Source organism: Podarcis muralis, chromosome 1 (assembly GCF_964188315.1).
Source record: "Podarcis muralis chromosome 1, rPodMur119.hap1.1, whole genome shotgun sequence".
Classification (NCBI taxonomy): domain Eukaryota; kingdom Metazoa; phylum Chordata; class Lepidosauria; order Squamata; family Lacertidae; genus Podarcis; species Podarcis muralis.
Genome location: NC_135655.1, coordinates 59,058,038 through 59,085,976, shown reverse-complemented (window position 1 = coordinate 59,085,976; position 27,939 = coordinate 59,058,038). Strand labels below are relative to the sequence as shown.

General features: G+C 43.2%; 1 protein-coding gene across 4 annotated transcripts; it reads left to right on the top strand.

Annotated features, from left to right (window-relative positions):
- Window positions 1-7,037: 7,037 nt before the first annotated feature.
- E2F8 (E2F transcription factor 8) lies at window positions 7,038-26,206 on the top strand. 4 transcript variants are annotated; one of them, XM_077929510.1, is made up of 14 exons: window positions 7,038-7,182; window positions 9,407-9,511; window positions 10,647-10,907; window positions 11,240-11,396; window positions 12,597-12,902; window positions 13,242-13,403; window positions 14,938-15,075; window positions 15,460-15,672; window positions 16,268-16,346; window positions 16,605-17,121; window positions 20,412-20,630; window positions 21,781-21,913; window positions 22,764-23,152; window positions 25,542-26,206. In XM_077929510.1, the coding sequence occupies exons 2-14, from the start codon at window positions 9,464-9,466 to the stop codon at window positions 25,707-25,709; spliced, it is 2,790 nt and encodes a 929-aa protein (XP_077785636.1). In that variant the 5' UTR covers window positions 7,038-7,182; window positions 9,407-9,463; the 3' UTR covers window positions 25,710-26,206. The 4 variants fall into 4 exon arrangements, with proteins under 4 accessions (XP_077785636.1, XP_077785637.1, XP_077785632.1 ...); XM_077929511.1 differs by lacking the exon at window positions 7,038-7,182 and adding an exon at window positions 7,397-7,516 and having other exon boundaries at window positions 13,326-13,403; XM_077929506.1 differs by lacking the exon at window positions 7,038-7,182 and adding an exon at window positions 7,397-7,516.
- Window positions 26,207-27,939: the final 1,733 nt, after the last annotated feature.

Here is a 27,939-nt window from a genome sequence, read left to right as displayed (position 1 = left end):
GTAAGAGAGAGCAAAGCCAGAAGAAAATAATCTGATAGTATTTTAACCCTATTGTAATTGCACACTGAGGCTGCAATCCTATATGCATATAGGGTAACTCTCGCTGAGCTCATTGGGACTTACCGAAGTAGACGTGTACAGATTTGTGGCATAAGAAATGCCTTCTAGAAAAATGCATTTCCTGTGTTCATAATTTGATGGTGCAATTCCTCAAACACCAGATGAGTTACATGAAGGATTAAATGGTCATTTGCATGGCAGCAAGCAGCATTATTCACTATAAATCAAGGGAAGGATGAATCCAATCTGGACCTCAGCCATTAATATTGCTAACAAATTCCAAGTTCAGAGAATAATGATATTTTTAAAAATCCTCAGTCGTGTTCACCTCAGTTCTTAGGCACTTGTTTTGTTAATCCGTTTATAACAATGGAGGTTTTGTAATCATGCTTCTAATGCCAGCAGTGACTTTTCCCACAATTATTAGTCTAGGGTAGCTTGTGTTAGAAGTGGTTATTAAAATATGGATGAGTCTGTTACAGATGCAAAGAAGAGGATTGCACATTCTTAAGGCTTTATTGGCCAGCCTGACAGCCTGCACAAAAGCTTCCAGATTAGATTCCACTTAAAGACATTGTTCTTTTTTTCTGATTCTGCTACTTTGGGTGTAATCCTCATAGCACATTTGAAGGAGATGAATGTACAAATCCATGAACATACAAGCACTAGCAGCCACCTTTCTCCACCCCCCCCCCCCAGCAGAAACTGAGATAAGCATTGGGCCAGCAGAAACTGAATTGTCCAGAAAAGGTGTGGGAGCCATATAATGGTACCAAAATGGTGGGGCGGGGGCGGGGAGGATAGAATCCTTCTTTCACTTTTAGTCTAATAGAAAAGCAAACAGCCCGTTTGCAGCTCTCCTACCACTTGAAGTGCGGGCAAAACTTTTTGGGGAGTAAAAATGAAAAATGGGCAGAATGCTCTGGTGGAGCTGATCCTGCCAGCAGGCTGGATCCTTAGTTTCACCATGGGCCACTTTGAAGGCTGCCAGCTTTGCCCACCTGCCACTCACCTGATGTCACCATGACATCAAGCAATCCATCTTCAAAGGAAATAATTGGGAGCACACTATTAAGCTCACTATCCATTCTTTTCTTCCTTCCTTTCTTAACCGGCTTGGATTCAAGCCAGGCTGCAAAGAAAGATTCCTGCAGAAAGCGAAGCTTGCAGTCCGATCAACACTGACCGCAGACCACACTTGTGAAAGGATTGCGTGTTCCAGGTAAGGTGTGGGAGTTGCTTGGGGATGATGGTTCTATGGACCACATTAGGACCCTTGATGGGCTTTATCTGGCCTGCAGGCTGCAGGTTCTCCATGTCTGCCCTAGCATCTCTTTTCAAAACGGCGAGAAGGCACCCCCTTTTTTGTTTTTTGCCACCAGGCACCCAAATGTGGGTGACAAAAGTGCCTCCAGACTTTCATGGGGAACAACTAGTCCTGAAGAAGCAGCGGCGTAGCGTGGGTTGTCAGCACCCGGGGCAAGGCAAGTAATTTGCGCCCCCCTAACCCGTGGATTTGCGCCCCCTAACCTGTGGATTTGCGCCCCCTAACCCGTAGATTTGCCCTAACCCCAGATGTTGCTCCCGGTGCGGCCGGCCCCCCCTGCACCCCCCACGCTACGCCGCTGTGAAGAAGTGAGAGAAGATACGGTATTTGGGACAGCTAAAATTTGAACTAGCTCAGCTATATCGGAAGCCTCTTTGTGGAGACATTTTGCCTTGAAAAGCAAGGTATAAATAACTAAAGAAACAAAGGGAGCAATTCCATAGCACAACTCTTACAACCTTTTTGCAGTTCTGTATATTGTGCTATAAATGTACACTTGATTCTATTTTTTCTGTGCCCAATGCTCATATTTTCTCTCAGTTCTTAGAAATATTGAATTTTCTGAGCGCACAAAACACCATGTTTCACATTTGTGCATGCAGAGTTCAGGAGAGCTGCTTTTACTTTTTGAGGTGTTTTACTTTACTTTACTTTTCTTTTCTTTTCTTTTCTTTTGGAGAAATGATGCTGCTTTAGGGCTAGCACTGCTTAAGTGCCTTTTTCTCCTCACTAGCTGAGCCTGTGTATTTGTAAACAAACCAATACAAACCAAAATCCAAAGTCTCCAATATTCTTTCCCTTTTAATTCGAGGAATAAGCAGCACAAAACAACACAAAAGAAATAATTCAGATCACTATAAGAAAACATGATCTCTCTATCTTCAGGGCTTATAGAGCTTCAGATACTGAAAATATTAAATTTCATGGCACCCTGGTGACAAAAGATACACTATAACTCTAGCTATTATTGTCTGACCCCAGTCAGACCAGTTCAGTCACTTCCATTTCCCTGTCCAGTCAAATAATGTGGAAATATACATGGTACAGACTGCAGTACGGAAGGGGCTGTTAGTACACATCTTCTCGCTTTTGTTTGTGCCGCCTTCTTAGCATTCTCTCAGCGTCTTTCCAGCTGTATGCATTAACTTTTAATTAGCATTCCCTCAAACAAAGCAAGAATCCTATTATTAACCACTGGAGGTGTTAATTTGTTTTGGAATCAGGATTGCCAGGATCTATCTCTCCCTCCTCTATACCTCCACCCTTCTTGCATAAGCAAAGCTCTGAGACAAATTGATTTGACTGGGGTTTCTTTTCTCCCCTTACAGGATCATGTAACAATTAAAGCAAATAAATGAAATTAAAAGAAAATTGAAATCTGTTCTTTCGACAATACTTCTGATTTAATTTTATTCATGCTAGTGAATAAAACATGAGATTCTTCCCCAGCCTTTGACTGAATGAAGTAAGTTGCCTTGTGCATCATACAGCGCCGCCTGCCGGCTGCTAGTTTCTCCAGTGTTTGCTTTTGTACTTATCTACCCTTTGAGATGTTCAGTGCCATTAATCACTATTTACTTATCATTACTGAAGTACCTTGAAGCATGTTAGAACTTGTTTTCCCAGGATAAGGAGCTAAAACAAGACTCTCTAAACCGCAAACTTTATAATCTGAGCTGAGATGAAACAATGAGTGTCGATAATATAGTGCTGGGGAAAGCATGAAGCATTCAGAGATAAATGAAGGTTGCAGCAACAATTCCTGTAGTTACTGAGGTCAAACTTATAGCTGAAGAAGGAGTTCATATGAAATGTATTTATTGGTTTAATAATAATAAGTGACAAAGTACAATCGTTCAGGGATGGGGAACCTGTGACACTCCAAATGTTGTTCAACTCCAACTCCCATCAACTCCTGCCAATATTGCCATTGGCCAATAGTCAGGGATAATGGGAACAGTAGTCCAACAAAAAACTTTGCCTTAGACCAAGCATAGGCAAACTCGGCCCTCCAGATGTTTTGAGACTACCATTCCCATCTCCCTGACCACTGGTCCTGTTAACTAGGGATGATGGGAGTTATAGTCCCAAAACATCTGGAGGGCTGAGTTTGCCTATGCCTGCCTTGTAAAAATGGTGTCACCCATACAAAATTATTCAGATGGCCCTGTAGCAGCATTAAAAAAAAGATCCATCGCTAAGACACACACTGAACCTCGTTCTACAAAAACCTGTGGAGAGGGGGAAGGGAGACAATTTTTTAAAGGGGGAGATGCCCTAAAAGGGAAAAGATATCCTGAGCTAGGTGAGTAGGACAGATCTGTCCTGTAATGCAACATGCCAGGTACAAACAAGTCTGTTTAATACCAAACATAAGGTGTGTTGGTTTGCAACAAACCAGATGACTCAGTGATATCTCAGCATCTTATAAACTGACACATAGTGAGTCACTCCCCAAGCCTGCACCTGTCATGCCTTCTCTTCCCATAATGCAGGAGCAGGGAACTTTTATGAGTCTGAGAGCCTGATTACCTGGATTGGAAAGTTCTTGGGGGCTGCATTTCAGTAGCAGGTGAGGCCAGACTTCACACAGACACACACCAGAAACATAATACATTAAACACAGATGCACACAATAACGCACACTGTAACACCAACAGGGGAGCCCTTTTCTCAGTTCACAGGGTGGAATTAAAGCGAGCTCATGATCCAAACTGAACCCTGCATAGCAATGTTGATCCACTGCCTTGGCAGTAGATCAAATCAAAACAGATGCGTCAAATGTAAAACAAGAAAATCCTTAATAAAATATATTTTTTTTAAAAAAAATGTCCACTCCTGTACATAATTCATATATCTGAGTACTGTTTAATGGTGTAACGGCAATCTTAATATTGGCCTTTTCCACTAAACACACACACAAAAATTCTAAAAGCTAGAACTGTCAATTTAAAAGTCTGCTCCTACCACACCTCTCTGTCTTTAAGGCTACAATTAACAGGATCACACTACACACCACACAGATTGTCACAATCTAAACTCAAGGGCAGCAAATTGCATGGTACGTTGTATTTTTATACTACAACAGAAGTTTTATTAAGTTTAAAGTATTGCAGAAATGTCCAGTTTCTTAATTGTACATAATCAATCTATCTCTACACAAAACAATAATTATCTCCAAAAAGAGCACAATTTTTTAAGTAAAGAATTATTGCCACACTTTGTTGATAAAATAACCCAGTTGGTAAAATGCTAAAAACTTTCCAATGGACAATGAGAGCTTGCAAGGGAGAGGTAAAATGTCTATCTTGGCTGAGTCCACCTTAAAAACCAGATCAGTTTATTCAAGATGAACAGGTTTCTTGGTGAAAATTTCCAGTAACTGTTTTGCCTGTGGGTAAGCCAACCTGTTTCAGGGAGGAAATCTTTTCGGAGGAAAGATTTTGTTACCTACATGTATCTTTAGGAATGAGACACAAATATCAAGGCTGATACAAAGCTTGGCAGCAAACTCTGTGGAAATAATAAACGTGTTTGCAAGATTTGTTTGACCAGTTGTGATTCCCAAGATAGCTGCCCAAAACTGGGAATACTTCAGAAACTGAAGATTGCAACTATTCATAGTCATTGTATCTACAGCGTGGTAATAAGCTCTATTGAACACAACGGGGCTGTTAGGCTGCAACTCTATGCACATTTACTGGCAGTCTTTCTCATGGTTCCAGACAGGAATTTTGTCCAGTCCTATATGTGGGAATATCAGAGATTGAACCTAGAATCTTCTGCACAGAAATCCAAATTGTCTTACAGCGAGCATTAATTTCCAAGAAACACAACTTAAATTGATGTCATGTCTATAGTCAATGCCGTTTTCTCCAAAATAATGAAGGCCAGTTCATCCTATTAGGTATAGCAGGAAATCCTGACAGCTGGGTCAGCTGTACTGTTGGGCCGTGTGAGGTAGCTGCCTCAGGCAGTAAATGCTGAGCGAGAAGTGATGTCCCATCGGCAGTGTTGAACTAAGATGCAGCTACCAGTCCGGCTGGTTTCTGTACATAAAATGGCTGGGGGTGCCATCTTGTCCTCTGTCTCAGACAGCAAAACGTATTAGGCTGGTTCGGCCTACAGATTTAAGATTTTTGGATTGTGGTGGTTTAAAAATTCAAGAACGTCTTGAAATCTGCAATATGCAAGGATCCAGAGTGACTGGGTTGTACATCTGGAACTAGATAGTAGTACGCTGTAATCTCCTAAAGCTTTGCAGTTTATTCCTGGCTGCTAAAACTTTATGGGTAGGGTAGTTCTCTGTTTCACTCTCAGAGAAGTCAGCGTCACAACAATTTGAAAGTTATGACTGTGGCCCAACTTGTTTTTCCAATCTGTGAAAAAAGAACACTGTATTCCAATACCTTTCTCATTGTTTTCCTCCTCTTCTGAAAACATCTGGAGAGAAATGAAGCCATCACAATACAAATTTATCACTTTGTATTAATATTTAGAAGACAGGAGTGCCTGGCGTGCTCTGGTCCATGGGGTCACGAAGAGTCGGACACGACTAAACAACAACAATAATATTTATGTGGTTTCATGTTATGAAATGAGTTTTCTTTCTACTACAGTATCTGCATAAAGTTTTGCTGCTGTTTTGATTTTTTCCCAATAAACACAGTGCATTTATTACAAGATTTCCCAGACAATATGGACAGTTTTTGTTCTAAATCAAAGTGACTCCACCATGCAAGGTGGGGGACCAGAAAAAGCTTGGGTTGATAGGCAGGCAGCCACCCACCCACTATACACCCTGTTCCTCTCCACCTCTGTATATCATTCTCCAGAGAGGAGGCCAGAGTACAAGATGGTTAACTCATTTTCTCCCCCTAACAAAGCTGAGATAGGTTTATAGAACGTGATGATTAGCCCAAGGTTAGGGATTCAAAACAAAGTGTAAGTGTCCATTGTCTGATCCAGACATTCTGCTCAACTATTGTGTAAACAGAGGCCTGAAAGGACACAAGGCTGATTAGTTTGCATACTTTGTTCAGAGATCTCTCTGCAGTGGTTGCCATCTCTTGTTTCTCTCCACTTGCAAAGCTCCTGTACCTTCCAAAGCAGCACGAATAATTACACCAACCTTATATTAAACAAATGCAGCTTACCCGCTTTGGAAATACAGCGAGGACAAAAGGGAAAGCTTTACCTGCTGAGCATCTGCCTGAAATGCAACTGAGGCGTTCCCGCCCCAGAGGCCGTGCCAAGGCAAACCCTACCAACCCTGTGAAAAGAAGATGCCGAGAGCCGTGCTGCGGAAAGACCAGCTCGAGGGGAAAGGTGGTACTCTGCACATGCTCAGAGACAATGGCATTCATTCACAGACCTCAGGACTGAACCCTCACCTCCCTAAATTTAGGGGTCTCCAGGGGACCCTGAGCGCTAAGCCGGAGAAAGCCCGCCCCCCAGCCTCCGGTTCCCCAACTTCTCGCGCCAAACTCCTCCGAGTGAGCGCCCAACTTCACCCCCCCCCCCCGCGCGCGCCAACCCCACCCGCTTTCCCTAACCGAGAAACATCGCCGATTGGCTGGGGCGCAAGAGCCTCCGCGCTCCAATTGGCTGAGGGGGCTCGCCTCCTCCGCGCTCCTTTCCACGCCCACCTTCTCCTCCCTCCGCGGGCCAAATTCAAATCGCTGACACGGGCGGACCAGCAGCTTTCAGCCTAGCGATAGAGGGAATGGCGCGCGTTTCGTCTGAACGGCGACCGCCCCGCCGCGCCCGAGATTCCCCCTAAGCGGGGACGGAAGGTGAGGGGGGGAACTCACACACACACAAAAAAGGAAGGTGAGGGCGGGGCGGGGATTCTTCAGCTCGCGGGGTTGGTGGCGCCAAACGATTTAAACTGGATCAGCAGAGGTCTCCGCCCCGCTCCCATCAAGAGCCAATCAGAGGCGCCATGCGCCCGAAGGGTGGGAGGAGCTTATCCCGAACGAAAGAGCGCGGGTGGAATCCCGGGGCTGGAAGGAGGGGAAGGTTGAAGTGGAGGAGGAAGGGGGGGGGTGAGTGACTGGCAGAGAAGGAGCTGTAGCAGAAGGCAGAAGAGACCTGGGGGGCGTGCTTGAGAAAGTAGCCCGGAAAAAGGTGATTTTTAAATGGTGGGCGTTTTGGGGGGTGTTGACAATAAGGTTTGGGTTGTAGCAGCGGGATCCTTTTTATTTATTTATTTTAAAAAGTGCTGCGTAATGGTTAAACCGTGCTTGCTGAAGTCAGTAACCTTGACGATATTAAACTCAAATCTGATTGCCTTGTACTTTGACAGATGCACCATTCTTTGGTGGTATCTGATTAAGGAGCCTCTATCCTGTGAAAGTGTGATAAGCTTTGTACATTTTTATGGTATCTTGGGGCTCTTTGCTTCGTTTTTGCTACAACTGGCTTCTGCTTCTGTGATTTGTAACAAATAGCAATGAATTGGACCTTGGAGGTAGCACAGGGCACACTGGCCAGATTCAGTTCCTCCAACAACCATGATAGCTGCTGTACCACTGTGGAGAATATCATTGCTGCATAAATATATATATGTATATGTAAATGTATTTCAGAGAAAGTGAAATGGTGCCGTTTTCCCTTTCAACAGACACAACTATCCAATGCTGTTTCTTTTAAAGTACTGGTGCTTTATTTCATAATATCACAGGCCTGCAAGTTTAATATATATATATAATTATGTATTTCACAACACAGGTGCCCCACAAAACATGTACCTTTGCTCCACAGTACTTTAAAAAAATGTCTGGGAATTGCTGGGACAGGGAAAAGAAAGCCACTCAGCTTGATGAACAAGTGGCAGTCCTTGATATGTTTTCCAGAGAAGGAATGTTCACCTTTGAACGGGATTAGGGGGTGGGTTGTATTCTGAATGACATACACTGCAGTCATCAAAACACTAAAGATATGTGCAGACTGGCAGCCTTGGAGTCAATCTGCTGTGGCTGCAAGAAGGTGGTGATGTGCTTCCTACCATGTTGTGTAATCTGTGGTTATCCATTCTGCCAGTAAATGGTGGGAACAGCCTGCTGCACCTTGTTAAACAGATATTGACCAGTGTTTGCCAGTCTGGTGCACCCTAGATGTTTTGGGTTACAACGCCTATCTGTTCCTGCCTGAATGACAGCGGGGGCTGCTGGAAGTTGTAGTCCAACACATCTTGGCTGCACCAGATTTGTGAAGGTTGGTACAGACCTTCCTACAACCAGTTTGGACAGAAATCTCATGTCGCAGTTTCTGATTATCAGCCTTTATTATTTTTCTTTATTGTTTTTATGTTATAATGCTGATTTGGCAACTTCACAATCACCAACTTGACTGAAGCAAGAAACCTGAAACAGGATTAAACAAAACTAGTGCTAAGCTAGACACATACTTCACCAAATTGCACCAGTCTCCATCGTGTAAAGACATGTGACCATAGGAAGACAAATTTAGCAATCTGTGAGAATAAGACTCATGTAGACACATTCTTAACAATTGGAGTTGGGAAATCTTTTTACAACCCTGCAATCCTAAGCATGCTGCCTGTGGAGAAAGTCCACCTAAACTCAGTTGGCCTTCTGAATACAGGTGCTTACTGCTGGGTGGCACATTTGTCATCTGAATGAATGGCCAGAGTTCTCATTCTAGAGGTCTTGCACCAGTATTCCCACATCAGATTTGTTTCAGCATCTCTGGTAAAATGATGTCATCATCACCCCACCTTTCCTCCATGGAGATTAAGGTGACATACATGGCTCGCCCCCTCCCCATTTTTTCGCCACAACAACCTGTGAGGTAGGCTAGGCTTAGAGAGCGTCCTGAGGTCACCTAGAAAGCTAACTGGCTCAGTGTGGACTTGAACTCTGTTTTCTAAATCCTAAGTCCAATACTGGTCACTGTACCATCACAGACTTCCATCTACCGGTATTCTGTTTTTTGTTTTTTGTTTTGTTAAGTGCATATACATAAACTAATTTTCCATTTTTCTTCTTCTCAAAGAATGCTGTAAAGGTTGCCCAACCAACAAAGCCCTTATTCTGTTTAATTCAAACGAATATGAATAAGAGAAAAGCTTGCAGTGGCAAAATGAATGCTGAAAACAAGGTAACCTATCTCGCACTTTATCTACTGCATAGCAAGAGGTTCCTGCTCAATGGGCTGTGGCTGACACAGCTCTAAAATAAACAGTTAAGAATTGCAAATTACATATGAGCAGCCATCACTATGCTTGGCATCTTCTGTTTGTTGTTTGGTTTAACTTCAGGTTTTACTTCAGTCTTGATAAAGAACTGGACCTGAAGATTAGTTACCTTCGCTAACATTCAGTCATTTTGTTCTCTGCATCTGTATGGAGACAAGTCACTAGTAAAGCTATTATCAAAGGAAGTTCTGGACCCAGCAATGGGTAGAAACAAAACCCCATCAATTTAACTCATTGTATTTTATCAGCATTAAAAATGGCCACTCCTTTGACTTTGAAATTAGCTGGCCAAAAAATGTTATTCCTGACTTAAGTTTTCTTCATATAATTTTCATGTTCACTAGTTAAATGAGTCTCCTGGAAAAAGCCACTGTGAGAAGAGAATGCTGGTTTAGATAGGCGCTTGATTTTATCCACAGGCCTGCTGTTATGTTATTCAGCTATTTTTTCTCCCTTTATCAGGAACTTGTTTACACTTTTCGCTTTGTTAGCAAATATAAAATAGACAAAAAAACTAATTTGTGTTTTGACGCCATCCATTTTTTTGTCCCCAACATTCAGTTATGTAGAAATGCATGATGTTGTATATCAAAACACAAGTAAGTTGTACACATTATGCGGGATAAGGGTTTGGCTGCAGCCTTCTTTTACTGCAGCATGTATTTCTGCCCTAAAGCAAAACAATCAAGACTGACTGAAATACATAGGAAGTCTGATAAAATCCCCTAGGAACTGAACAGGTGAAAGTTTTGACACGTTGGTTTTCAACTGGTGGTATACTGCAGCCTGATCTAAGATGGGTCACAACTACCACCATAAAAATACATGGCAAAATTTAAAGGAATGTGTCCTTTACATGTTTGGGCTAAAGGTGGGTCCCAGGTCTGAAAACATTGCAGACTACTGTTTTGACAACAGGCACTTGATTGATTTCAACATTGGTTTGTTTATTGATTAAAAACAGCTTTGTTTTCATATTGCTTTTATGCCTGGCATTGCTGATCTCGAGTCACACAGTTTCATTTCTTTTTGGCTCAGGAAAATTGGTCTTTTGAACCACATGAAAGCACAATGAAAACTCCTCTGAAACAGGCAGCGACCTCCAGCTGGCTTTTGGCAGAGAAGCCGCCTCCTGCTTCTGGCCATCTGACAACGCCACCCAAGCCTAATGAAATCTCTCCTGGAGACCCATGGACACCGACAGCTAACCTGAAAATGCTAATCAGCGCAGCTAGTCCCGAGATTAGAAATCGAGAACAGGAAAAAAGATTGTCAGACAGCAGAAATGAAATCCCTGAGGTAATTTTTTTTCTTTTTCTTATCGCTATAAATATTATTGAGCGCTGTACTCAAAGCTTAAGTATGCACTTGAAAAGTAGCTCAGCTTTGGTTTGTTTCAGTATTTTGTGCTAGACCTCAAATCTGGAGTGTTAGTTATTTTTAGAGATTATAGTGTGTGCATAGCAGACGCTTCAGGGTAACTCTATTATTTTGAGGCTCACCAGCTGTCACCAAGAAGGCACTTGGCATCGCACATTGGCCAGAAATGCTGTTACTAAATCTGTCAAATCTTAATATTTTTCGTGTAAGGCGTTACCAATTGGTGTTTCTGCATTGTTTTCTTTCCACAGGACCATTTCTCAGGAGACGAATATGAAAAATCTCAACCCAGCCGTAAAGAGAAAAGTCTAGGGTTGCTTTGTCACAAATTTTTAGCTCGCTATCCTAGTTATCCCGACATCTCTAAGAACAATGAAATTTGCCTTGATGAAGTAGCAGAAGAGCTTAGTAAGTTTGGGACTAAGATCCAGTGTTTATTACTGGAAAAAGCAAAACTCACTTCACGCTGTTCAAAATGATAAGTGAATTCTTATAAACAACTTTATAATGTGGTTCAGTATCCTTATCATAGCTGTAAACGTTTCCCTTTTTTAAAGGGAAATTCCCTTATTCCGAATAGGATTCCTTGCAAGAAAAGGGAAAAGTTGACAGCTATTATCCTTATACCTTCACTGTAGCTGATACTAATAGGTTATTACATTAATAACTACCATTTTTATTTATTTACTAAATTTATATACTGTCCTTCATCCAAAGATCAAAGGGCAGATTTTATAATGTATTTTGACAAGACACATAACATGATACCCTCCCCACCCACCCCAAATACCCCCATCACATTTTAAAAGCCACAGATTGTTTAAGCAGCCCAAGGCCTGGGAGAAGGAAAATGTTTTTGCCTGGTGCCTAAAGATATATAACGAAGGTGCCAGGCGAGCCTCCCTGGGGAAAGCATTCCACAACTGGGGAGCCACTGCAGAAAAGGCCCATTCTTGTGTTGCTTCCCTCTGGACCTCTCATGGACGGAGAAGGGCCTCTGCTGATGAGTGCAAGGTCTGGGTTGGTTCATATGGAGAAAGGCGGTCCTTGAGGTATTGCGGTCCTGAGCCATTCAAGGCTTTATAGGTCAAAACCAACAATTGGGCCTGGAAAGTTACAGATCAAAACCAACAATTTGAATTGGGCCTGGAAAGTAATTGGCAGTCAGTCCAGAGCTGGTGTTACATGCTCAAACCATCTTGCTCCAGTGAGCAACCTAGCCATTGAATTCTGCACTGACTGAAGTTTCCAAACAGTCTTCAGAGGCAGCCCCATATATTGCAGTTATCTAACCTAGAGGTTACAAGGGCATAGAAAACAGAATTTAGGCTATCCCTGCCCAGATATGGAGGCAGCTGGACTGCCAGCTGGAGGTCATCATACAGGTCCTTACAGCAACCTTACAGCTCCTTACAGCAACCAGGAATTTGGAACGGGCATGTTATAGCGAGGCAGACTATGTGGAAAGAGCATAGTCTTCAGTTTTTCAGTCTTCCAGTTTTCATGGGGAATGAAGATATAATCATGAGGGTCTACCCACCTTCCAGAATGTGACAGGATTAAAAAGCAGGTGGAAAATAATTTTTTTAAAAATTGCCCTTCTTACAGATGTTGAACGCAGGCGCATCTACGACATAATGAATGTACTAGAAAGTCTTCACATGGTGAGCCGACTTGCCAAAAACAGGTATTCTTGGCATGGGCGTCATAATCTTAAGAAAACACTGCAGATTTTGAAAAAAGTGGCTGAGGAGAACAACTATAGTCAGCAAGTTGAGCTGATTAAAAGAAGACAATATGAAGAAGAGCCTGAAGGGGATGACCAGAAGATTCAGTTGATGGCAAAGCATGTTAGGCCAAATGACCATACAGACATCTGCTTTGTGGAACTTCCTGGGATGGAGTTTCGAGCAGGTACATCTTTGCTTTCTAGTTTTGGCATGCCAGTATCTTCTACGATTTGAATTTGGTTGGTTCTAAATGCTTGCATCTGGGGCAATGTTTAATTAATTAGTTGGATTAATTTGTTTTTAACTCCCCTTATGATTGGCTTGTATAGTAACCTGACTGGGCAGCAAATCATTTTTTCTTTAGAAAGACAGCATATAAATCCTTTAAATAAATAAATGGAATCTGCATGGAAACATTTATTGGGGGGAGGGGGAGAACCTGAAGCCTAGGCAAGTTAGGAACAATGATTTCAAAGCTCTCATGACTTGGATTATATTCTGCCATGGTTATCTCTCCGTACAGCTTCAGTAAACAGTCGTAAAGACAAGTCTTTACGGGTGATGAGTCAGAAATTTGTGATGCTGTTTCTTGTTTCAACCCCCCAAGTTGTGAATCTTGAAGTCGCTGCTAAAATTTTGATTGGCGAAGACCATGTTGAGTATTTGGATAAAAGCAAGTTTAAAAGTAAGTGGCAGAAATGGCAATTTACATATCTTCTCTATACTGTGCTTGGCCGAAGTGTCTTAATTTTTACATATTTAAACACTTTCTTGTAGCCCATCAATACAAGATTAAAAATATGAAAAAATTAAGATAGCATGCTGAAAATGTAGGTGTTTTGCAACTTAGTATGCCCTTAGTACAAATGTTCTCAGGTGGGTTTAGACATTAGCTCTTAATGGCTAGGTTTGGCCCAGTGTTGGCCCATGAAACTGATTTATTAGAATAAACTCAAATAATGTGTCCCCATGTTCCCTCCTCACTCCTCCCCTCGAAGGTATCATGATTTCTTAAATCACAGTTTCCTATGATGTCCATACTGGGAGGCTGTGGTTTAAGAACCAGGGTATCTAACAAGCCAGGCACACAAAAGTAGGATTGAATGCACAAGCACACACCTTCTTTCGGTTCAGTAAACTGGTTGATTGGACCTAGATAGTGACTCCTGAACCCGACCAGTATATGATGTTGGCCTCCTCATAATTCGTGGACAGGCTGTCATTGCTTAACTGGCTAAGCAAGTCATGAATGAGCCCAGCCTCCTCTACCTGCTCCTATCCTCCTGCACAGCCAGGAAGAATTTGGAAGCCTTCACTTCCACTCAGTTAACTGCAGTTTGTTGTGTTATACAAACTGATAAGCGGTGCCTTATGTCAACTATGGTTAGTTTGAAACAGGAATGTGTAACATTGGCCAAATGGTCAGGGATAAAGAGTGGTCCAACAGCGGAGGGCCGCAGGTTCCTCATCTCTTGTCTGAAACAAGCCAATGGCCTGCAGTGGTTTAACTATAGCTACCATAGAGCCAGTGTGGTGTAGTGGTTAAGAGTGGTGGACTCGTAATCTGGTGAACTGGGTTCGATTCCCCGTTCCTCCACATGCAGCTGCTGGGTGACCTTGGGCTAGTCACACTTCTCTGAAGTCTCTCAGCCTCACTCACCTCACAGAGTGTTTGTTGTGGGGAAGGAAGGGGAAGGAGAATGTTAGCCGCTTTGAGACTCCTTAGGGTAGTGATAAAGCAGGATATCAAATCCAAACTCCTCTTCTCTACAGTTCTGTGTTCAGATGAGATAGCAATCTGCAGCTAAGTTAAAGCTTGTGGATGTGGGAAAGATTACTCTTTTCTCATCCAGCCTCCATCTAACAAAGCAAGGTGTCTGTTGAGAATGTCCTTCAGTGGGGACACAGTTCTTTGGACTCCTACCAAATTTAATTTTCCACAGTTTCCTAAACCCACCCTTTTGTCATCCACATAGAAGCTCATTTAAAAATATTGAGCATATGGCTTGACCAAGGGACCAAAATTTAACTAACCTATTTGTGTACTCCTGTGTTGTGGATCCTTGGAACATAAATGACCCTGTTGCTTTTGTTTTGTAAGTTTAAAGCACCATTTGGACGAATAGGAGAAGAAGGCTGATGTTTTCATAGTACTGAACCTCTGCTTATTGGTGATGTAGTAGTACTGCATTTTCATTATTCTTTTTAACTTATTTCAGCTAAAATTCGAAGGCTGTATGATATTGCAAATGTTCTCAGTAGCCTTGAGCTCATCAGGAAGGTTCACGTTACAGAAGAGAAGGGTCGCAAACCAGCATTTAAATGGACAGGACCAGATGTTTTTTCAGAGATTCTGGGTAGGTGGACTGTTACTTCTGTACTCTAGAATTGCAGGCAATTCCCTGTTTCCGCAGGGGTTTTGTTCCAGGTCAAAACATGCATTGGCAGAATGTGTGTAAGTGTGCCCCATTATGCCACTATTCCTCCCTCTTCTGGGGTCCAAAAGGATCCGCATGTCGGTGGTTACATGTCAGTGGTTGCATGTCAATTGGACTCACCTAAAATGGTCGCCACCTGTCATTGTAATGGTGAAGCTTTCTTATTCACTGCTCCTTGCTGCTACCAACCAAAGAAGGCTTTGTGTGAAAGGCATTTTTCACTTATATGTAGATGTGATCATTTCCCAATAGTTCTGCCAAAACAAACGCTTAATAACAATTTTGTGCGTGATTGATTTATAGCTGCGCAGCCTGTATCTACACCCACTGCGACTGCTTCGTCTCATCCTGCGGAAGGGAAGTCTTCCAAAGAGCATTGTTCCAAGAACCTCTTCCCTACAAGAAGCAAGCAAGGCTTCATACGGCACCCATCTTTAATGAAATTGGCAAAGGGTGCGCAAAGCAATCAGAGGAAAATTAGATCTGCTCCAAGCAGCCCCGTCAAGAAAAATGCAAGTACGTAGTTGAAATGTAAACTCTATTCAGTGTTATTCCGGAGATGCTATTGAAATGGTAAATGGTTCTGCTTAATGCCTTAGCGCAGAAAAACAAACAAACCCCAAGAGATCTTGCAATCTCTTGAGTTGTCTGCTCCTGAGCAGCCTTACTAAGTTTGGCTAGACTTATACAAAGTGGAAGCTATGTGCTATACTCAGGTTGGAAAGACTAATGGGTAATGGTGTTAGGTGCAGTCACAGATTCCATTTTGAAGCTTTGAAGTGTAGTAGGCTCCATCCATGGCATTTCCAGCTGATGACTTTGAATAGCAAGGCGCTGAAAAACCTTGAGTCCTTGGAGATGCTGTGTCGGATCAAAATGCTGTTAATATGACAGCTTCATGTAATCCTATGGACTTGTCCCACTGTGTCAATGGCTCTGTGTGTGGCCAAATCCAGGCCACAAGACTAACCATGTACAACACCTTATGAGCAGTACCATAAGGTGGTGTCCTTCCAGTGACGGACTCTGGAAGGCCATGAATTGCTCATCCTCAAGCTATGCAAACAGTACGGTTTTAGTGAAATCTCTTTATTTATCTCTTCTCCCAAAGGTCAAATTCCACCAAGCTTTCCAAGCAAGATGGCTCAACTTGCAACAATATGCAAACAGCAGCTGGATGAACAGTCAAGGTACGTTCGTAAAAGAGATGCATACAAAGCCTGCCTATTGAAAGCAAAATTTCCTAGCTAGGTGAATCCTCCAGCAGCATATCACACTTACTAACACTGCTCCTCAACAACAGGACTAAAATTAATGGTGTAAGAAGAGCATGACTTAATGTTTGGCAGTGCTTTCTTTTCTAAATAAGAGGAGCCAATTCTACTGTATTGCTTTGGCAGAGCCATTTTGGATGCAAGGATTTTAATGCTGTGGATTTCTTTTCTTAGGGATTTCAAGAAGAGAAAAATGAAATTGGAGCATTCTACTTTGCCATCCCCTCTAGGTCTGCCACCCAAAACTCGTTTGAAGCCTAAACCATTCTTGTTACCTTCTCAGACTGAGATCCTACCTCTGATCCACAACTCGGTACCTCCAGCAATGCTACCTCTCCATCCCAATGTGCCCTATGCATTATATCTGCACCCTTCCCAAACACAGCTAGTGACAGCATACAATCCAAGTTTCACGGTGCGGCCTGTCCACTGTGCTAATGTGGCTGGAAGTAAGTCTCCCACGGAGCCCAGTTCCCAAGTAGCCCCCGGTCAAATATTTATTGAAGACAGTGGCAGCAATGGAGAAGGAAGTGCTTCCTGTGCTAAAGGCCAGGACCTCTGGCTGGCGAAGGAGCAAGAAGGTACAAAGGATGATGTGGTGCCTGAGAGACGTCTTAAGAGACGTAGAATGGAGGGCAGTCCAATGAAAAAATATGCGAGTGAAGAAGTGGCGCTGCATGATGTGCTACTGGTAAGCTGTATTAAAGTGCACACTCTTTCCAAATACTAAATGGGCGGCTGAGGCATGAAATGCATGGGATAGGGGTCTCTAATTGGTCGCTGTGGAAAAGCAATTCAATAGTTAAGGGTTCCTGTGAGTCAGGTTCATGCACAGGGTCTACCTTTAGCAGTGGCAGGGGCAGCGGCAGCTTTTTCAAATCTCAGCTGTGCCACAGGTAGCCACACTATCAGTAGAGCTCCCCTTCTGACCGCCTGACCTCCACTCTCTTTCTACACAAAGCCTTAGGAGCAGAGAAAGAAAACAGCTTAAGAAATACAGTAGTTTTATTTTTTAAAACAACAACAGCTGAAAAATTTCTTGCCAACACCCAAGGTGCCAAATTCATTTCCTCCTCCCCATTCATCCCTATTGCAAGCCCACCTAATGTAGGGTTGCCATATATCCAGACATACCTGGAATACTGCAGTCAGAAGCAGTGTCTGGACATATGGCAACCTGTGTTGTTTTTGTCGATTTCCCTTCAAAATAGCTCAAAAACTTTTTTTGCACTTTTGCCAGAGAGGCTTAACAACCTTTGGCAAAGCTAAGGAAAAACTCGACAACTTTGGCCCAACAACTTTTGTGTCCGGATTTTCACTTTTTGTACTATGGCAACCCTAACCTTATGGAGGAGGCCATCTGCTCAGGCTCCCTTTTAACTTCCAGGTAGCTTTGCTTTTGTGGTATTGGAGCATCCAGTTACTCCCTATATAGAAGGACAGCAGTTACCCAGCCTCAGAAGAAGCTGTCTTGTGTTTTTGGATGAGTTACAGCTCTGGGCAGGGCTTCTTTTCAGCAGGAACTCACCAGAACTCAGTTCCAGTACCTCTCAGGTGGGTGCCGTTGCCATTCTAAGAGAACAAGGGAGACGTTTGTGGTGAGCACCTCTTTTTCTAGAAAAAGAGCACTGGCTTCCAGCTGGCAGATATATTCAGAACTGCTGCCACACACACTAACACGATGTAGCATCTTCTCCTGCCGGGGGAGGGTGCGTGGAGAGGTAATTCATACTTCTTTCACCCTTTACAGAAAATAGGCTAAAGTATGCTTTGGGAATTTGTGCCCTAGGTGCTGCAGAATGGTGGGACACATATTACAGAGTGCACTAAGTTTTGGAACAAGCCTATTATTTTCTATCTGACAAATCAGTAATTGCAGATTATCTGTTGCTGCAAAAACTGCCCTCCTTAGTGACTGGCTTGCTAAATGCAGAGCTCTTGTGACCCATATATTGAGCTGCTTTTTTTTAATAAGAAGTTGATCCAAAGGTGTGTGTCCAGAAGTCTTCAGTCATTGAGATGGAACATCAGTGAGCACGAAGCAGTACACAAGTAGATCACATTCCTCAGCTGAAATGAATGCAGAAGGCATTAAGAGCGGAGGAAATCCTTTTTTAAAATTGGGGCATCTGCCCACAGAACCAGCTGCTGCATTAGGGTTGTTTCCTATTTTCCTAGCCCTGATCAAATGTTCTGGAAACAATATCAAATGTATTTACTGTGTGCACTTTGATGATAAAGCAAAGTACTGTACTAGAGTATGTTTGTACTTCTCTCTTTTCCTTTTGCACTTTAGTCAGGTTCATCAGCTATTCCCTATTCCTTTTCCCACTCCTCCTTGAGTCTCTTGGACCAAGCTAGTTCTGCCTTTTCTGCTTTTGTTTAAATTTCATAACCTATTTTTACTTTCCCTCTGTCTTGTTACTTTTACTGATTTTAAGCTTGGTATTCTTCTGTATTATTGGTGCTTGGTGGCAGTAGCCAGGATTTTTATACTAATTTTGTGGGCGGGGTGTTGGTGAGGTCTAGAACAGGGAGTTGCTGTAGGCAGGATTGACAAGTAATATGAGGGGGTAGAAAACTCCTTAGTAACAAGTAAGTGACAACATGACTAAAGAAAGATGAAATAGACCTCTGTTAGTAAGGGTTACATAAGGATGACACCTTTTGTAGAGGCACATTTCACCAGCTTTGCTAAGGTAAAGAATATCTTGAATCTGACTAGTGTCTCGTGTGTAGAGACCTGGGAATTTCAATAGCCCCAATCAGTTGCTTTTTATAGTTATGTTTTCAAGGCACTGTGTTTCTCCATTTATTTATTTTTTACTCTGTACTGTATTCCTGTTTTTCTGAGTGATGACAGCCAGTTGCTTGTTTCAAAGAATCTGGTTTGATATAGATACAGAATTCTGGGAACTGGATATCTCTCAGTTGTGCTTAGAGCTGCTTTTCCAGGAGTGCAATAGAGGGTGAGGAAAGTCCAGCCTCAACTTGGGAAAAGGGAAAAATAGGAATTGTGTTGGAGGATGGAGTTGACATGCAGAATGCGGGAGAAGAAGGAGAACAAGAAGGGAGAAGGCACCTTTAATATTACTCATTCAGACATATGCGCTCTCTCTCGCGCTCTGTGTGTGTCTGTGTCTGTGTCTGTGTCTGTGTCTGTGTCTGCCTGCCTGCCTGCCTATTCTGGATGGGGTTTCACTCACTCTGAAAGAATAGATTTGGGGCTGCTCCCCGATCCAACTTTGTCACTGAAAGCTTAGGTAGCCTCGTTGGGGAGGGGTATATATTACCATGTACAGCCAATATGCCAATGACAGTGATTCTTGGACAGGAATAGTCTTGAACCATGCCTTAGTAGCCTCAAGACTCAGTTATTGCAATGTGTTTTATGTAGGGCTGCACTTGGGCCTAGTCTGGAGGCTTCACCCGTTACAGAACGCTCTGACTGTAGTGCCGTTGGGGAGAGACTATCACCAGCACATAACTCCAGTAGCACTGGCTACCTGCATGCTCCAAGGCCAGTCTCCAGATTCTTGTTTTAACTTGCAAGGCCCTTAACAACTTGGCTCTCAAGGACCACCTGGTTCATTATATCCCTGCCCAATCACTGAGGTCTGAAGGGGAGTCACTTGTTAGTGGTCTCCCATGGTTTGTATCTACCAGGAGTCGCACATTCAGCATTGTGGGCCCAATTGTATGGGACTCCCTTCCAGTTGAGGTCAAACTGCCCTTTTATTGAACTTCCATCACCTACTGAATTTTTTGTTTATTCCAAAAGGCATTTTAACTGAATTCTGATATTATACTTTTAACTGGTTTGTTGTTGCTGTACTGAGTTACTTGTAAGCTGCTTAGAGACTATTGTAATTAAACAGTATATAAATTGTTGAAATAAATAAATAATATCCATATGTGTGTGTGTATCCCCCTCTAAATTAGCCTTTGGTTATTTTGCATTTCCCCCACCCCCCACCCCAGGGAGCATCTGTTGAGAGCAAAAAATCCCAATGTCCCATAGCTTCGCGTCTTGATCAGGAAACCTTAACTTCATCAGCTGTGAAACAAAGTAAATCTGAAAAAACAGATCAACACTTGGAGGGTCAACCTAACCAGCAGAGGCAAGGAGAATTTTTGGAACCCGACAACGTCACCACAATGCAGGAGATGCCCACAACATTTGCAATCGCTACACACAAGGTATACTTCCCCTTAAGCACATTTGTCCTATATCTTTGCTCTTCTGAAAGGAGCACTGAATGTCTTAAAGTAGGCATTTTATGCTCCATCTTTACAAAAAAAGAAAGAAATTTAGATCACATTCAGGACCAATGTAGTATCTGATAGGCAGCTTCAGCCCATGGACAATTCCCCCTCTTTCCTTTTATATTTTAGTTAAGGACTGCTGCTGCAATTTACTGTATTGCATTTCAGACAGACCCTCGCCCTCGCTATTTGGACAAAGCACATATTTTGTGCGATCCGTGGGCAGAATTGTAGAATGCAATAATGGACATGTCATACTGTCCAGCAACACTGATAATATATCAGTAAGTTGCCCATATTAAAATTATCCTTTATAAGAATCCAGGGTGAAAAGTAATGGTCTTTTAAAATATTTTATTATTAAAAATTTTTTTAAGAGATCGGAATGAAAAAGAATCATGCATTCTGCATGCTTGTAGAGCACAAACACATAGTTGCATTTTTCTTAAAAGTTGAATGTTGTATTTATCTCAACCCACCCCAAATATGTTTAATTTTCATCATTATTCATGGATGCCTTTTGCTTCATATACATAAGGTCTTCAATTTTAATGTGGCGTGGAAAAAGAGGAAGAAGGAAAACATAGAAGTGTGCCATGAATTGAGCGTGAGGTGGTCCAAAATTGCATCGGTGTGGTGGTTGTTTACGATCTTCTCCCTCCTACAAAGTTATTATTATCTATTGCAGTATTGGACAAGTGCAATATCAAACTTGGGGTTCCAAATATTGGGCTACAACTCCCATCTTAGCCAGCAATTGGTCTGGTAGTCCAACCTCATCATTTGGAGATCCAATGTTGAAGAACCCCACCCAACCCACCCATAGGTAACAGTTGCTTTGCGGAGAGGGGTGGTTTTCCATCTTAGAAATGGCATGGCTAAGTTCTCTTATTGTTTTCCTTCAGTCCCAGTGGCTGCTTTAATTGTTAAACAAGACGTCAAGAGATCCAGTCATTGTTCTGCCATGTCATATCTATTTTGGCCCTTTCTTGTTTAGGAACAGTGCAGTACCTGGGCTAAATCTATGAAATTTGTGTTGATTATTGTTGTGAATATAAACAGTACATTTCCCCTTGTTCTTTAGACTTGGTTTCCTTCAGGATACCTTATACCTCTTCCTCACTGTACCAAGCTTGGTAATGAGACCATTTTTTCTAACAAGGAGAAAGCTGAGATGTGTGCAGCAGAGCAGAAGTCTTATAGTTCTCCTATTGCTGGTGTGTATTCATTAACTGTGCCTCTAAAGTATTCCAGACTTGTTTATATCTGATGACTCCTGTCAGCTATTGATGAAGGACTTTAGGTGGGAAATTTAACTACAGCTATTGCATGCCTGAGGCCTGTGCCCTCCTCATTCAGCTTTTGCAATGGTGGCTTGTCCCACATGGTTCCACTTTCTGTGATCTGAAGAAGATGGATTTAATACAATATGTATTAACAGTTCTGAACTCATTTACAGAGGGCTTACAAAACTACAGATAAAAGCTAACATTTTTGTTATCCATTTAACAATTCATCAAATAAATGTTCTTATTGCCTCCTATAGCTCTCATTTCCTTCAAACACTTCTTTTTGTTTGCTTATTTCATAAAATTGATATGCCGCTGGATTTTTTGTTTTAAAAAAACAAACCTCAAAGCAGTTTACAAAGTGAATAAAACAATAAAATCAGTAACAATCCATAAAAACAACACAGCAAATCATTCAAAACATAAAATCAACAAAAAAGGAAAAAACCAATTAAAACAAACATCCACATTCTACATATGTTCCATGTTCTGATCTTGAGGGGTGGTTGTTTTTTCAGTTACTGAATGTATTTAAACCAATGTTCTAGGTGAGTCATTTTGTTGTTGCAGGACCTTTTCAGAGTTTCTTATAATGTGATAGTTTGTGCATTAATATTCTATGCCAAGGCTTAATTGCATTCATCTGAAGCCTGCTGTGACCAAGCTCCTGGTGTTTGGCTGGACTTGGTGTCCACGCCTGCCAAACATTGGCCTGTGCTCCTTGACTCAGAAGTATTGTCATTTGTGACGGTTTATTCTTTCTTTCTCCTTCTCATAGGTGCTATTCCAGTGACGTCTGAATTTACTGCCATTAATTTCCCTGCTTTTCATATAGCACCTGTGAACCTAAAGCTACCCGCATCTTCTGTAGCTACTGTCCCCGTGGTGAATGGCACTGCTGTGACTTCAGACCAGGCTGACTCGATCCAAGCCCCAAGCGCTTCAGTTATGAACTTTACACTACAACACTTGGGACTGATTCCAGCCAATCTACAAATGTCTGCAAATCAAGTACTTAGATCTGGCCCAGTTTGTCAAGGAGCAGAACATGCTAGTTTGGTTTCAGAAAGTGTAGGCTTCAAACAGGAGAAAGCAATGCAGAATGTTTTACCACCGTACGGTGATGAGTTAAATGGTAAATCAGTTTCAGCAGCTTCTTTACAGCAGGTAAGAGAGCTTTTAAATAATAGTCTGTTTCAAATAAGACTGATGGGTTATTAACACATATTCTTGCCAGAGTGTACAGTCGCTCATAAGCAATGGGGCATTGTACATGATTTAGTAACAGGAGCAAGCCAGCAGGAAACCACACCCAGCAATTTGGAGTTACCGTATTTTTCGCACCATAGGACGCACTTTTTCCCTCCCAAAAAGCAAGGGAAAATGTGTGTGCGTCCTATGGAGCGAATGCAGGCTTTCGCTGAAGCCTGGAGAGTGAGAGGGGTCGGTGCGCACCGACCCCTCTCGCTCTCCAGGCTTCAGGAAGCTATCCGCTAGCCGTGGGAGACCCAGCTCTCCCACGGCTAGCGAACCGCTGCGCTAATCCAGAAGCTTGGGGCGTGCGGAGCACAGCGCGCCCCAAGCTTCTGGGTGCCGGCAAGGTCTCGCTAGCCCTGGGAGAGCCCCGCGACGTTGCGTGGCTCTCCCAGGGCTAGCGAAGCGCCGCGCTAATCCCGAAGCTTGGGGCGCGTGGAGCTCAGCGCGCCCCAAGCTTCTGGGTGCCGGCAAGGTCTCGCTAGCCCTGGGAGAGCCCCGCGACGTCGCGTGGCTCTCCCAGGGCTAGCGAAGCGCCGCGCTAATCCCGAAGCTTGGGGCGCGCGGAGTTCAGCGCGCCCCAAGCTTCTGGGTGCCGGCAAGGTCTCGCTAGCCCTGGGAGAGCCCCGCGACGTTGCGTGGCTCTCCCAGGGCTAGCGAAGCGCCGCGCTAATCCCGAAGCTTGGGGCTTCGGGATTAGCGCTCCGCTCAGCCTGCTTCCCGGAGCGCCAGGCGCCCTGAAAGCAGAGCTCCAGGCGCTTCGGGAACACATCCGCAGCATGGGGAGCCTTGCAGGAATTCCCCACAGGGCTCCCCACGCTGCGGATAGCAGCCTGCTGCCTGGCGGGTGGGGCGCCCTGAAGCAGAGCGCCCCTCGCGCCAGGCATACATCCGCAGAGTGGGGAGCCTTGCAGGAGTTCCCGACAAGGCTCCCCACGCTGCGGATAGCAGCCTGCTGCCTGGCGGGTGGGGCGCCCTGAAGCAGAGCACCCCTCGCGCCAGGCAGACATCCGCAGAGTGGGGAGGCTTGCAGGAGTTCCCGACAAGGCTCCCCACGCTGCGGATAGCAGCCTGCTGCCTGGCGGGTGGGGCGCCCTGAAGCAGAGCGCCCCTCACGCCAGGCAGACATCCGCAGAGTGGGGAGCCTTGCAGGAGTTCCCGACAAGGCTCCCCACGCTGCGGATAGCAGCCTGCTGCCTGGCGGGTGGGGCGCCCTGAAGCAGAGCGCCCCTCACGCCAGGCAGACATCCGCAGAGTGGGGAGCCTTGCAGGAGTTCCCGACAAGGCTCCCCACGCTGCGGATAGCAGCCTGCTGCCTGGCGGGTGGGGCGCCCTGAAGCAGAGCGCCCCTCGCGCCAGGCAGACATCCGCAGAGTGGGGAGGCTTGCAGGAGTTCCCGACAAGGCTCCCCACGCTGCGGATAGCAGCCTGCTGCCTGGCGGGTGGGGCGCCCTGAAGCAGAGCGCCCCTCGCGCCAGGCATACATCCGCAGAGTGGGGAGCCTTGCAGGAGTTCCCCACAGGGCTCCCCACGCTGCGGATAGCAGCCTGCTGCCTGGCGGGTGGGGCGCCCTGAAGCAGAGCTCCCCGCCCGCCAGACAGACATCGGCCAGCCCCACAAGCTTGGGGGACAGCAGGGAGGCGCAGCGCCACTATCCCGCTGTTCCTCGACCTGGTTCGGTTTCCCTGACCTGCTTTTGGGGGGGAAATAAAGGGGGAAAATTTTTCCTTTATTTCCCCCCCAAAAAACTAGGTGCGTCCTATGGTCCGGTGCGTCCAATCGTGCGAAAAATACGGTAACTCTTTATTAGCAACAACAGGATCTGCAAGACATTAACAGCTTTGGATACAGATGTCGGAAAAGTGGGTTTTCAGTAGCAACAAAAATTTCAGTATAATATGATGTTTTATCTTTGCATATCTGTGCTTGTAGAAATTTACTTGGTTAAAACTGTTAAAAATGCAGACTCTGTTAAAAGAGCAGTACCATTGTGCGAAAGGTCTAGAAAATTACAGAAGGGATGCCTAATACAACATTGTGAAATTGGCTGTTATATTGGCAAACCTCTCCGTATTTACAAATGGACCAGTGGACCAAAAGCATTAATAGAGCATGCTAAGAGAGGATAATTAGTAAGACTTACCAACAGTGTCCTTTTCACCTGCTTCTTGTTTCCTTCTCCATTGTTCCTGCTTCTTCTGCTTAGTTACAGTATTAGAAAGCCCCAAACAGGGTTCCAAAATACATTTTAGTTGTTTCAGTCTCATCACTTGCAAATAATTTAATTTTCTCTTCCATTCAGGCCACTGTTCCTGTTACGTCCAGCATTCTGGATAATTGTCATGACTTCCAAGCATCATGCGAGTCAGCTGAGTTTTGTTCATCATTTCATGAATCAGATAGAATATCTCAAGCAACACTGGCAATTCCACAAAGAGAACATGGTGTTTCAACAGAAGATAAATTTTGAGTTGGTATAAAATATTGTTGAACTCTTCCCCCAAACAGATATGATTGAAACACTTATTTCTGGTATTATAAATGTGTACTCTGGAAATAATACTTGATCATAATGATGACTTCTTCATGCTTGAATATATATATATGTAAGGACACACACCATTGTCTGTAAAAACACCACTTAAAGAAGCAATTTGGAACAATTCCATTAAATGTCTGACTTCATAGTTGTGTGGAATAAGAAAGCTCTTGTTCGTTATTTGTATAGAAACATACTAAATAAGTACTGGCACATTGCAAGTACCAAACATGTAATATATTGTATTTTTAAAAAAATTATTAAGGAGGCTCTTGTTACTTAAGTTTACATAACATTTTAATTTTGTGTGTTCTTTAATACTGTTGCAAAGTTTTAAAATCTTAATCACGTCTGTGTAAATTTTAAGGTTTATTTAAGGGATTAATCAATTTCTTCAAATTAAATTTTGTGTCAGTTTTCTAACCTTTTATACTTGTGGATTGTTTCTTGGCATTGAAACAAAATGAATATGCACAGAAAGAGCGTGCAGAAGAACGTGCCATATGTATATCAGGAAAAGTATGGATAAGGATAAACTGCTGCATAATGCCTTAAAATGGACTGGAGTGTGTGAGGATTAGACCAAAGGGTCCATTTCTCCAAGCTCTCCAACTGAGGTGGCCTCCCACCAGGTGCTGTCAATGGAGTGACAAAAGTGTCGCCAACATGGTTGTATCCATGCTTACAGGAGTCAGCAGAAAACCCCAAAATGGTGTTTGGAGGGTACGACTGAGCCAGGCTAGGACCCACTGGATCTCAAACTGCCCTCAGTTTTCGTATGATGGCATTGGGTTCAATTACTGCCCTAGCCTGGAGTTGTCACAGTGATGAAGCCCAATCGTTCATCCCCTAATTTCTGTCATGGCTGTAGATGCAGCAAAGCGTGTGTGTGTGTGTAAAAGGTTAAGATTGTGCCCCTAAATCTGACTAAACCCGTGCCAAGGTTCAAAACCCTGCAACCTAGTATGTGGGTGTCATTTGAAAATGGCTGCAAAGACTTGCTGCCACCTGTCTGTTTGGGTTGTAGCCAGAACAATGCTGTCTTAATATATAAATTGAGTAATAGATTGCATCTAATAAAAGCAAATGGAATCTATGGCACAGGTGCGAGAGACTGAAATCTCTTCACCCCAGCAGCTGAGATTTTTCTGTATAGAAGTCATGTTTGAAATCACTTTGTGACCTAAGTACTTTTTACTATAATTTTATGCATACTATTAATAGTGTGAGCATCTTACACCCCAATCCTAAAGTTAGTTATCTAGAAAAAGAAGCTGTATTGCTCTTTGTAAATAAGTTTGTTTAGGGTCATTGCATCAGAGTTGATATAAAGCACTACAAAAATATGAATGGAAGTGCTACAACGGGCCTTGTATCAAATCACATTTATTATCATTTTTCAGTATTTATAACATTAAATCGGGGGGGGGGGGGGGACAAGCTAGGTTTTGAAAAGAATAATATCTGAACAAAATAGTGAGTTGAGGTGACAAAGGCCTGGGACAAAATCATAATCTTCCTGTATTTTATCACCCCATACACTCAATGTCCAATAAAAGATTGGCTTATCAGTTTGTATTTTTGCAGTTTCTGCAGCTGATTATTGAAAAACCTCACCATTCTTTCAGAATGAAAGAAAGATCTCAGGCTAAAAGCGATCTCAAGCCTACTCTGATTTGTACTTAGTTCTAAGGTCCTGGGACCTTAAGGGTAGGTAAGAAATTGAATTGATGATGATGATGAGGCAATAATTATGCCAACCAAATTAGCCATCTAACCTTATTGCCTTCCACCCTATAGATCATTAGTCTGTCAAATATTTTGTCTACAGAGTCTCCATTGTTTTATTCATTTGAAAACTGCATTTTTATCTTGCCCTCTACTCACTTCTTAACTCCTGCAGGTTCTCTTTTGATACATTTTTATATGAAGGAATGACTTAGAAGAATGAACTACTGTACACCAATTTATGTTTTGTATAGGGAAAAAATACAGTACTCTTCTGTTTGCCATTGAGCCACTGCAAGATCAAGGGTTCCTGGCTCTGCTTCTGAAATAATAACAGCTTCTCTAAAACTTGTTCTTTTGTTTCTTCTTTTTAATTTCTGGGAGATTCTCTGGTTCACATTTACAACATGACAACCTTTCTGTTATTTCTTTC